Here is a 13,412-nt window from a genome sequence, read left to right as displayed (position 1 = left end):
ATGATACATATTTGAAGTTAAACAAAATATTTCCCTTTGCCACCTGTGTGTAACTGGACACACCAGCCTACCACTCCACCACACCCCCTATCAAGTGCACTCCACTCTGCATGGAAATAAACAACAAAAATTACTCTGTTCGCATTTTCTGTGAATTTGCAAAGGCCTTTGATTGTGTAGATCATAAAATTCTGCTATGGAAATTAAAATGTTATGGTATTAAAGGGCTTCCTCCTATGGATGGAGCCATATCTTAGCAATAGAAAAAAAGTGTGTCACATTAGCAAATAATATGATAGGAATAAGATTAAATTAAGAGTGGGGGAAACATTAACTACGGCATGCTGAAAGGTTCAGCGCTTGGACCGCTGCTGTTCTTGCTCTTGATAAATGATTTATTGGGGAAATCTGAGGTCTCTTCAGATGTTTGCTGATGATAAGTATATTGATAAAAGGCTCAAGCACTTCCATTTCAGATTAAGCCAGGACAATAACGAAACATGCTTACTACTTGTTCACAATCAGCAACTAAAACCTTAATATTGAAAAAAAAAAAAACTAATACTGTGCAGTTCCAAACAAATAAAAATGACTTCCAGGTACTAGTAGTAGAGATCAGTGTGTTTATACTCGATAAGGCTTCAAATGTCATGTTCCTGGGTATCCAGATGGATAACAAACTGAGGTGGCACCAGCATGTGAACAAGTTAATGAACAAGCTCAGTTTTTGTCTACTGGGCACTTAGAAATGTCTCTCACTATGTCAAACTGGAGGACGACTTGTTAACATACTTTGCATACTTTCACTCAGTTCTATCCTTGGGATAATAATCTAGGGCACTGCAGCTAAGGTGGAAAGTGTTCCTTCTACAGAAGTGGCAAATAAGAATATTTTGTAAACTTGATAACCAAACATGTTGGCGCAAGCTTTCTGAGGGATCTAGGAATTCTTACATGTACACATCAATACAAATACTGCCTAATGATATTTGTGGTTAAAAACAAGAGTGAATTGAAGATAAATTCACAACCACAAAAGTAAAAGTGGAAATAATGTCCATGTAGACTTTACGTCCCTCTCTAGGGTTTAGAATGGAGTTTTATATTCTGGGGCAAAAGTCTATAACACACTACCAGCGCATGTTATGCAGGAAAGAATATCCTCAAATGTTTAAAAATAAAGTAAAAGAATACTTCATTATCAAACAATGGAAATTTCAAGTAGGAATATCAACAATATAGGAAAGACAGATTGTTACTTAGACCCTACCATAAATAAGACACATCAAGTTGCAGACAGACACAATTAAAAGACACTCACATATAGCTTCCAGCCACAGCCTTTGTCAGTAAAAGAGTAAAACACACACACACACACACACACACACACACACACACACACACACACACACACCTCATGCACACACGACCACCAACTCCAGTATCTTTGGCTGGAATGCAACATAATGTGGGATGGAAACAGCAATCTGGATGGCGTGGGGGGTGGGGTGGTGGAAGGGATAGTAGTGTATGGGTGGGGAGAGAGACAAATGCTGCGTGGTGGAGTATGCAGAGACTAGACTGCGAACTGGTGTAGCATCAGGAGGTTGTGGGGCAGGGATGTGAGGAAAAAAGGAGAGGAGTGGGTAAAGACATGTGGATGTGTTGGCAGAGCACTGCAAATAAACAGGGTAGGAGAAGAGAATGAGGAGGAGATGGTAGGACGGAGGGGGTAGAAACTGTTGGGTGGAGAGTGTTTGGACAGTATGCTACTGAAGGCTGAGGCCGGGATAATTAAGGGAGCAGAGAATGTGCTGTAAGGATAACTCCCATCTGTGCAGTTCAGAAAAGCTGGTGGTGGAGGGAAGGAACCAGATGACTCTGATAATGAAGCAGCCATTAAATCAAGTGTGTTATGCACAGCTGCATGTTGTGCCACAAGGTTGTCTACTTTGCTCTTGGCCACAGTTTGGCGGTGGCCATTCTTGCTGGTGGACAGCTAGTTGGTATTCATACCAATATAAAAAGCTGTGAATGATTAGAACAGAGTTGGTAAATGACATGACTACGTTCACAGGTGGCCCAGCCCTGATGGGTTAGGATAAACCTGGGACAGGACTGAGAAAGGAAGTGCTGTGTGGGTGGATCGGGCAGGTTTGGACCTGGGTCTTCCACAGGGATATGATCCTTGTGGCAAGGGGTTGGGATTGGGAATGGCATAGGGATGGACTGGGCTGTTGTGGAGATTGGGTGGGCAATGGGACACCACTTTAGGAGGAGTGACTAATGAAGTCACTCCTCCTTCAACTTATAAGATTACATGGATCCAAGAATGCGAATTCTATATAACTCTAATATTTGTATTAGAAAGGTCCTGCAAATTCCACATAACTCTAATATTTGTATTAGAAAGATCCTAATTTTCCCATTAGTGATCCATGTAAGATTAAATAAATGCTTTGTTTGAAATATTAGATGTTGCAGTTGCTGATCACGTGTTTAAGGAGACAAACAGCAAAGGTCATCAGTCTCCTATTCACCTCCTAGACAGAAACAATGTGTCCAATCTGTCTGAGTATAGATTAAATTCTGTGAGCAAGGGCAAGAAAGCATTCCAAATATTTGCAAAGCATACATCTGAGTGATATTCACATAGTGGGATGTGGGAAACTGCCTAAAAACCACATTCAGGCTGGCTGGTACACCAACCCATCATTGTTAATCCACCGGCTGGATTTGTCAGTGGCCAGAGTACACTACCATTCTGGAAGCAGTCGTGTTAACACACGCAGCTATCCAGGCAGGTGAAATGGTAGGTAATAACAGGAGATGAGTAGTACTGGAGGAGGAGCAGTGGTTTTGCCCAAAGTAGCTGTTTTTCTCCTTAATGGAAAAAATATGTAAAATAAGGGAGAGGCAATGACTTACCTGTAGAGGATTAGTGTGCACACAGAAATGACAAATTTTGAGCTCTTTCTTTTTTTTTCTAGTGAGAGTTTTTCTCCTTGCATACTTACATAAAGCAGTCTACACAAAATAATCAATTTGATGAGATTAGCACTAGTCATAATTTGATGTTACTGTACTTTGCAGAAGTAACTATCAGTGGTTGCAACTGCCTGTTAACGTGTGACTCAGCTGGTTTCACATGCAAAGAGCTCTACTTCCTTATGAGATTTATGGAAAAGATGCATGCAGAATGAATGAATGAATGATTCCAGGGTCATTCTACAATGATATAGAATTTGTCAGCTTAATAAAGGAAAGAAACATAAGACAAACACACAGACATGCGAATAAATACAGATGTATTTAATGAAGAGAGGACAACAGTCAGCTGTGGCTTTGCTAAAGGAATCATCATTACATTTGCCTCAGCTGATTTAGGAAAACCACAGAAAATCTAAATCAGTTTAGGAAAACCACAGAAAACCTAAATCACATCACGAAAGGATCCCTAGGGCTTTTATGGCACATGGGAAAAATATAGTGGAATCTTTAATGTTCCATTCATAATCCTCATGATTATTCAATATTCATCACTGATGAATGCCTTTAACTGTTACACACACACACACACACACACACACACACACACACACACCGCATTTGCAATGACACAATTTAAAATAATATTCTCAAGAAAACTTTACCTTTCAAATTTTCCAAGCATGTCACTTACATAGTCTTGTAAAGTGATTACATTGATACCATACCGCCACAATATTTTAAGTGTGTTAATGAAGTTCCAAGTGTTTGCTTCACGAAAAAGAAATTTGTTACCATCATAGAGACCAAAAGTTGATTCATGTGTTTTTCTTCGTCCCAAACCTATAAAACATACCACATGTTATTCAGCAGATAAAGTGCTCTGTGCACACTTTTTATAGATGTACATCAGATAAAGCTTTCTGCCATATGTGTTCTAGTTATTTTACAACTTACAAAGACACATAACATCATCGTTCGAGACTTAAAAGTACAAAAATTATAATAATAAAAAAATGCAGTGTCAAAATTTATTACCACTATCAGAAATATTTTACTGCAGCAGCTTCCTTTATATCAAAAGGAGGTCAAACTGTAACTGCCATCTAGTACAGAGAGGTTTCATGGCAAGTACATCTGTATTAATAAGTAGGTAAATATCTGTATAGTCATTTTATATTTTTATGATTTTATGCATAGAAAGGTTGAAAATGAGGAGAGCAGAACTAGGAGGAGAGAGCTTAATTGCATCTTAGAGAGGATTAAAAGAAACAACCAAAGATGATCCCAATATCCAGTCTAGAAGCTCCTGGATGCAGCACTCAGCAACCATTAGATAGTCTTGGTTGTTCACTTTGTAGGGAATAAATATGGATGAGCTGCCAACTGTCCCACACTGCAGACAGCACAGTGAGTCAAGTCTGCTTCTTTTTTTGACCAAATGTATTAGATTGGTTCATAAGTTTGTAGTGTTTTTGTTTCACATGTTGCTTTGGCTTTATTTATTGTTTGTCATTTCTTATTTTTAGTTCACTGGTGCTCTTTGAGTGTACATATTGTCGTTTTGTCATTTGGGGAGAATAAGTGAAGCTGTGGATGCTAGAAAATGGAGAACCAATTGGAGAAATTCTTTTGTTGGAATCAATAGAAGGGCGACAGCAGTGAAGGCAGCCAGAAAAAAATTTGCGTTGTGTATGGGGATAATGCCACTGGACAGAGCACAGCAAGAAAATGGGTTCCTTGTTTTAAGGATAATCATTCTGACATGAGTGACTCTCCACATTCAGGATGACCTTTGGGTTTCACAAAGATCGTTTAAACACATTAATCCACAATGATCCACCTCAGTGTACTCAAGAACTGGCAAAATGTGATGAACTGTGATCATTCCACCATCATGAGACATTTGCATGCAACGGGGAAGATTCAAAGATTGAGTGGTTGGGTACCACATGCTCTAAGCCAAAATCACAAAAATCAGCGGGTGGCCATACATGCATCTCTGCTTGCTCATCATCAAGTGGCTCATGAATAACATCAATCATTCCTATACTGTATTGTTACTGGTGAGAAATGGTGTCTTTATGCTAACATAAGGAAAAGAAAGGAATGGTTGAGCCCAAACAAAGCAGCAACTCTCCGTACAAAGACCTGTGCAGATCCACTAAAGATAATGTTAGGTAACAGTGTGGTGTACTATAAATTGCTTCCCCAAGGTGTATCCATCACTGCTGATATTTATTATTGACAACGGAGGCACCTTGCAGATGTAATCTGAGAACAGTGACCAGGACAACTGTGTGTAGTGATGTTAATCCATGATAATGCTTGTTTGCATTCTACTACACTGCCGAAAAATGCTATACAGGAGTTGGGTTGGGAAGATATTCCACACATCCCTTATTCACCTCATCTTGGATGCTTTCACCTTTCCTGCTTTCTATTGGACAACCTTCAAAGAACTTCCTTCCTGGATGAAAATTTGCTCTGAACATGGGTCAACATGTTCTTCACCTCAAAACGATGTGATTTCATAGTAGCAGAATCAAAAAGTTACCCCAGCATTGGTGGACTGTTGTAAATAGTAAAGGAGAATATACTACTAATGACTAAGGTCTCTGTTATGTGTATCTGTATGCTTATTACATTTATGGGAAAACACTTCAAACTTATTCAGCAAGCTACATTATGAGCCATGATAGACAGACAGCTAAATAACAATACCGATATGATGTCCCTCCTAATATGTTATTATTGTGCAAACTGGTCATGCATTAAGACTTTTACTGAAATTTAGCAAGCAAACAGGCCTGGGCTGAGACCAATGTGAAAATATATCTGCCAATATTTACTACTGTTTCTACTCTTTGGGGCCTGGCAGACTTGTGCACCGTTTCTGAGGACCTGCTGATGAGTGATTGTTGCTAGGACATTGGTATTTCAGCCAGGGGAAAGAATATTACAAGTAGTGGACTGAGAACACTCAGGCGGTCACTTCAAGGAAGTATGAAGGGCAGTCAGAGCCCAGTTGCTACTGACAATACTGAAACGTGCAGTAGCATCATTGGATTGACTAAAACAATGCATTACACCAAATTAATAGCAAGCTCTCAGAACAAAATTAAAACTATATGGTCAATTTTGAAAGTGTACAAGGGCAGAATGCTGAATGTTCGATATTACACCTCTCATGTGGGAGACTGAAACTGTTAGGGACCCACAGAGATGACAAAAATTCATTATTAAATACTTTGCACAACAGCCAGAAAATTGCACCAAAATTTTATATGTACAGATAAGTAAGCAGAACCCTTAAGCTGATGCTCTAAGACATACCACATGCAGCTACAAGGAACAATCAAAGATGAAATTGAATCAATTACTAAATCACCAAAGAGTAAAGGCTCCCATGAGTATAGTGAAATATCACGTAAGGTTATGAGAATTGACGCACCATGTATTAATTGTGTGCACAGCCATCTGAGCAATGTGTCAGATGTGGCCAATTTCCTGACAGACCAATTTTCATTAGTGACACATCTTTGTAAAAAGGGAAAAAGTGAGAATGCAGACAGTTACCACTCAATTCCTTTGTTATCGGTGTTTTTAAATTTTTTTGACAAAGCAGTGTATAAGAGAGTAAAGGCACATCTCAGTACACATAATCTGTTGTCAGATTTACAGTATGACTGAAAGAAAGGAGTATCCACATGAAATGAAATTTATTGTTTTGTATGCGAGACAAATAGGGAAAACAATTTGAATCTATGAAAGTGGAAGGTTCTGTTCTGGGTCAACTGCTTTTAAAATTTCAATGAATCAAAGACATCAGCTGTGTACGGGACATTGATAGAAATCAACAGGGAGAGCTGACAAAATGTGTGGCCGAACAGGATTCGAACCCAGGATCTCCGGCTTACTAGGCAGGCATTCAAACCCATACGGAACGACAACACAGGAACTGGTGCGACTGCGCAGAATTATCCCAAGCACACTCTCCAGCAGATTCACATTTGCAACTTATTCCACACACTACAAAAGTAGTGCTCCCTACCTGAGTATAGGTATGCATCCACACAGAAATGATATTTGGCTTGTGATCACTGTAATTATATGTGTGTGGTGTCTGTTCTTTTGGACAGACACCACGGTGGATTGCGACAGCTGTGAAGAATGGAATTCCAATGAATTACAAACATTAGCTGATTGATAGAAATCAATGGGGAAGTTGAAACAATGCATGCCTGACCTGAATTCGAACCCGAGATCTCCTGCTTAGCTGATGTTTGTAATTCATTGAAATTTGATTCTTCACGACTGTCACAATCCTCCATGGTGTCTGTTCTTTTGGACATGTCCAAAAGAACAGACACCATACACATATCAGTTGCTTTCCTTGGTATAAGTGTAACAATGATCTGCCACTAAAAATGATAGCTGTCACAAAAATCTCTCTTTACAGATGACCAGTGATTTTGTTTGATCTTTGCAGATGACAAGTGTTTCTGTGAAAGGCATGGAATGGAATGAAAATGAACAAGCAAGTTGGTTAATAGATAAAATCAACACATGACTTTTAGAGGACAGATTAAAGTGTAACTGCAAAAAAATTAAAACACATAAAGTTTCTGAAACTGAACTTCTGTAAAAGCAAACATCAGTGAAGTTGGTCATTTTGAACTTTTAGGACTGAGAGCTCTCTTGAAAGAATTAGCTTTCTTGGAAGTATTATGTTCAAGATATTGTGCAGAAACTGAATTCTGCTACCTTCACTACTAGACCAAGGTTAAATGTTTCGAACACTGAAATGCAAACACTTGTTTACTGTTACTCTACTATCTCTCATGTCATCACATAATGGGGCAAACATGTGCACTAAAGAACAAAATTCTTAGACCAGAAAATGATTGTATTAGAATACAATGAATACTATATTGAAAAATGATTTGCACTGGGATACCAAATTGTACAGATAGGTGTTCGCCATTCAACGGGCTTCCAGCAGAACTAAGAAAAAATAATAGTGCCAAGTCTTCAAATCTAACATGAAAGGTTTTTTGTGGTACATTCTTTTTATTTTATACAAGAGTTCCTCACAATAGCTGAGAACCTTTTTCTGTGATTTGTTATTTTTCATATACTCTCATTTCTTGTTCTTTAATTAATTATTTTCTTTCTTTTGTTCATAAATTTTTCAATCACTGTTTAAACTACACACTGACTTATTCCATGCCAAAACAGCTCTGCTCCCATAGTCTCACAAAATCTGATGAATAAATAAAATGGGTGCATGATACTTGAAATTATCAAGGTCATATGTTAGTAGAGTTTACGACATCAATAAGTTTGTCCATAACCCATTTCTACAGAAGATAACAAACAGAAAATGGACTTTTCAAGCGGAAAAAATTAAATTGATTAAATTTTTTCAAACAAAGAAAATTTTCACCATGTGATGGGTTTAAAAGGTGTTAAATTGCAAGGAACCACAGACTCATAATGCACAGATAAAAATAGATATAAAAGTAGAAAGAAAATCTCACAAGGCATGAAGTCAGAAACATAGAATCACAAGAATTTATTTAAAACAGATAGATGTACCAAATTAAACTAAGCAACAAGTTCAACATCTCAGAAAATGAACAATCCACAGACGTAGCTGAAAGAGGAAATCACTTAGCAAAAATAATTATGCACACAGCAAAAGATGTTATTGGTACAAAAACATCAAAAGTAAAGAAAGTATAAAATGGAACAAAGCACCTCTTAGAGAGGAGGCATGTTTTAAGCAAATGACAGTATAAATACAGTAGGTCCACGATAAAAGTATTCCTACATGGTAAGCATTATACTGTAAATTTACTGTTTCCCTGCTCATCCAGTGACTTAAGAAAAGGTTAAAAAAAGCTTTAGTTGTTTCTTGAAAATGATATGATGCAAGTGTCTTTCCACCACTCTCTAAATTATTCAAGTAAGGTATATCATATTTTGTGAATGAAAGTATGTGTGGGCAGTTACAGATCCCATCTGTATTATTTCATTTAAGAAGATCGATGAAATCGTTCTTGAACAATTCTAAATAAGTCTAATAGTGAATATTAAACATATACATAGATGGGCAGAACAAATGGTCACAGGTTTGTTTGATCCATGGGAGAGTGTCAAGGAAATGCTGCAAAACACGTACTAGCAGACACCTGAAGAATACACAATCCATTTTGCAAAAACTTACTTAGAAAGTTTTGAGAACAAGTATTACATTAGGCATCTAGGAATATATCACAGCCTCCTGTACGTGGACGTGTGTGCCAGCTGGAACAAGATCCCTACTAAAATCTCTGGTCCCTTAGGCTCCATTGCACTCTAGTAGTTAGCATCACTGGCTACTAAAACACAGGTTAGGTAGGTTGGTTGGTTTAAAAGGTGGGGAAGGGACCAAACTGCTTGGCCATCAGTCCCTTGTTCCTGTTAAAACAATCATATAGGGATAAGAAGAAAACAAAAGAGACATAGAGCACAATACCAAAAGGACAGAAATATGACAAGAACTAAGGAAAGGCAACAAACACTACAAAGAACAAAAGAGGACAACAAAACTGCAGAGAGAAGCAAGAAAGAGGTAGAAGAGATTAAAACAAGAAAGCAGATTAGCACGGCTGCCTGACCATGAAAATAAAAAGAAGAAGCCAGCCACTCTGCAACACATTAAAACCTCCACCCAAAAAGCACTAGGGTGGAGGACACAGAGGGATGAAGGACATGTGCAAAAACTTAGATCAAATGATAAAACACATCCTCACAAATAAAATGTAAAACTAAAGCTGCTGTTCAGGCATTGTTTCCCAACACCGAAGGTAGGGTGCTGCGAAAGTTAAAAGTCAGCCCCAGAGTGGCTAAAAGTGGGCAGTCCAGCAAGAGGTGGACGACTTGTCATTTGTGAGCCACAGTGACACTGAGGTGGGTCCTCACAACGGGGGAGGTAACCATGTGTTAGCCACGTATGGTAAATGTGGAGCCGACAAAGGACAACTGATTCCATGTGAGAAGCCTGCAAGGAAGAGATCCACAAATCCACAGTCTCCTTAACGACACGCAGTTTATTCTGCCTACTGTTATGCTGTCCAGAAGAAGCTTCGGTCGAGATGTACACCATGGAGGTGTAAGTGAAATGACCTCAAGCAGAGGTGGTAAAGGGATGGACTCCAGTTCAGACAGAAGGGATCGCACATGAACTGCAATTGTTAGCACTAACCTGGGCTGCCAATGCGGGAGATGAACTGCCACGGGTGGGAAAAGGAGACAGTAATTTGGATTCTCTGGAGAACTACGAATATGTGCAACATAACTGGCGAGCAGTTGTGCGTGTCAGATCTGCAATGGAGGGACTCCTGCCTCCACCAGAACATTGGACATTAGACTCGTTCTAAAAGCTCCCATTGCTAGGTGAATGCCACAGTGGTGCACTGGGTCGAGTACACACAACACTGAGGGCGCCACTGAAGCGTAAAGCACACTCCAATAGTCAAGGCAGGATTGAGCAAGGGCTCTGTAGAACTGCAGCAGTGTAAAGAGATCTGCACCCCAGTTGGTGTTGCTCAGGCAGCGGAGGGCACTGACATGCTGCCAGTACTTCCGCTTAAGCTGATGAAGGTGAAGTAGCCAAGTCAATCGGGTGTCGAAAACCAGTCCTAAGAATCAATATGTCTCCACTACAGTGAATGGATCATCATTACGGTAAAGTTATGGTTCCGGATGAACAGTATGATGCCGACAGAAGTGCATGACACACAACTTCGCAGCTGCAAACTGGAAGCCGTGGGCTAGAGCCCATGACTGCGCCTTGTGAATGGCTCCCTGTAGGCGCCGTTCAGCAACACCAGTACTGGAGGAGCAATATGAAATGCAGAAGTCATCCGCATACAGAGAAGGTGAGACTGACGGCCCTACAGGTGCTGCTAGACCATTAATAGCCACTAAAAATAGAGACACTCAATACAGAGCCCTGCGGAATGCCATTCTTTCTCCTGAATACGGGAGAAACTATAGAAGGCACCAACTTGGACACGGAAAGTATGGAATGACACGAAGTTTTGGATGAAAATCGGGAGTGGGCCCCGGAGACCCCACTCATACAATGGGGCAAGGATACGATGTCGCCAAGTCGTGTTGTATGTTTTACACAAGTCAAAAAAGACAGCAACCAGGTATTGGCATTTGGAAAGGGCTGTTCGGATGGCAGACTTGAGGGAAACTAGAGTATCAGTGGTAGAGAGACCCTGGCGGAAGCCGCCCTGAGATGGAGTCAGTGGGCCATATGACTCCAGGACCCAATCCAACCGCTGACACACCATTCATTCCTGCAGCTTACAAAGAACGTTGGTGAGGCTGAGGGGCCAATAGCTATCCACATCAAGCAGGTTTTTACTGGGTTTGAGCACCGGAATGATGGTTCTCTCCCACCATTGCGATGAAAATACACCATTGCACCAGATCTGGTTTAAGATGGCAAGGATAGATCGCTTGTAGTCAGATGAGAGATGTTTAATCATCTGACTGTGGACCTGATCGAGCCCAGGAGCTGTGTCGGGGCAATGTGCAAGAGCACTGAGGGGCTCCCATTCTGTAAATGGGGCGTTGTAGAGTTCACTGTGGCATGTAGTGAACGAGAAGGCTTTCCTTTCCATCCACCGTTTGATGGTGCGAAAGGCTGGGGGGTAGTTCTCCGACACAGAGGCTCGAGCATAGTGCTCAGCAAAGTGCTTGGCAATCACATTTTTGTCGGTAGAAAACACACGACTGATGTTCACGCCAGGGACACCTGTTGGCATATGGTACCCGAAAAGATGTCTGATCTTCGTTCAGACTAAGGGAGGTGATGTATGGCACCCAATAGTCAACATGTATCTCTCCCAACACTCCAGTTTCCATCATTTTATAAGCTGGCAAACACAGGCACGGAGCTGCTTAAAGGCTATTAGGTGCTCTAGGGCAGGGTGCCGCTGTAGAGCTCGCCGACACTCTTTAATAGCCTCAGCGACATCCGGCGACCACCGAGGGACTGTCTTTCACCTGGGACACCCTACAGAATGAGGAATCGCATTTTCCACCACAGAATCGATCGCTTAGTGGCCTGCTCAACCACAACATTGATGGCACCATGTTGGGGAGATTCAACGGTGTCAGCAGAGGTTAAGGCTACCCAGTCTGCCTTGTTTAAGGCCCATCTGGGTAGGCATCCATGGGCATGATGCCGGAGGAGTGGTCACTGCCACACAGGTTGTCCGGTGGATAGATGGGATAAGGCCAGGACTGCAAACCGAGAGATCAATGGCTGAATATGTGCCATGTACCACACTGAAATGTGTGGGGGCACCTGTATTTAAGAGGTGGAGGCCGAGTTGTGACAGTAAATTTTCGACATCTCTATCTCAGCCAGTAAGCACAGTGCCACCCTGAAAAGGGGTTATAGGCATTAATAGCTCCCAAAAGTAGGAAAGGTTTAGGGAGTTGCTCAATCAGTGCAGCCAATACATTCAGTGGTACTGCACCATTTGCAGAGAGTTACTTCCTGTGTCGTCCGTACCCTGACAGCCACAGCTTCAAGAGGAGTTTGAAGGAGCTCAGGTTCACTACATACCGAGTTCAGGACATAGATGCAAACTCCACCTGACGCTCTATTATATTCGCTACAATTCTTGTAATATCCCCTGTAGCCAAGAAGGGCAGGGGTCTGCATTGCTGGGAACCAGGTTTCCTGGGGGGCAAAGCAGAAAGCAGGTGTAAAGCTTAGCAGTTGCCATAGCTCAGCCACATGGTGGAAAAAACTGCTGCAATTCCACTGGAGGATGACGTGATCGTGAGACTGGGAAGGCATGAAACACTCAATGACGCAGTCTATGCCTCAGGGTCACCTGCTGCCACCAGATGAGTACCTGGGTCTGAGCGCCCAGTAAGATCTATGTCATCAGCGGAGGCCAGAATCTCCACTTCATCCTCAGATGCAGAGCTTGTAGGTGGCAGTGGTGTGGGTGCCACCGCAGTGCCTTGGTTCTTGGGGGTCTTTTGCTTTTTTGGTTTCTCTTGCTACTCCTTAGGTTTGTTCGGCAGGGATGGCTTCAGTGATTCAGTCTCAGGGAATGAGGAGGATCATGAAGCCCTGACCTGTGGTCACTTCAACCACTGGCAGGTGTCAGCTTTGCCGCTGGTAGGAACCTGGGAGGGAGTGACCCAAGGGACCACTTCCTAGTGAGAGGAACCGAAGAAGACATTCGCTTCTCTGTCTGAAAAGTGGGGACTGAAGTCCCCGATGTTTGGAGGGGGAGGGTTGTTCCTGAAGTAGATGGTGCAGGAGCAACAGGAAGGGAAGTGTTCCCCACCATAAAGGTGGCAGGTGGAATCTGATGACTCTGAGAGCCAACTGTACG

General features: G+C 41.4%; 1 protein-coding gene across 1 annotated transcript in view; it reads right to left on the bottom strand.

The window, feature by feature from the left end:
* LOC124600092 (prenylcysteine oxidase-like) overlaps positions 1 to 13,412 on the bottom strand; it is a 78,689-nt gene that overhangs the window by 45,255 nt on the left and 20,022 nt on the right. The window contains exon 3 of the mRNA XM_047136132.1: positions 3,654 to 3,831. Within this exon, the coding sequence (XP_046992088.1) occupies positions 3,654 to 3,831 (178 nt within the window). The remainder of the gene's footprint in view (positions 1 to 3,653; positions 3,832 to 13,412) is intronic.

This window comes from Schistocerca americana, chromosome 1 (genome assembly GCF_021461395.2).
Source record: "Schistocerca americana isolate TAMUIC-IGC-003095 chromosome 1, iqSchAmer2.1, whole genome shotgun sequence".
NCBI classification, from domain to species: domain Eukaryota; kingdom Metazoa; phylum Arthropoda; class Insecta; order Orthoptera; family Acrididae; genus Schistocerca; species Schistocerca americana.
This window is presented reverse-complemented; position numbering and strand designations above follow the sequence as displayed.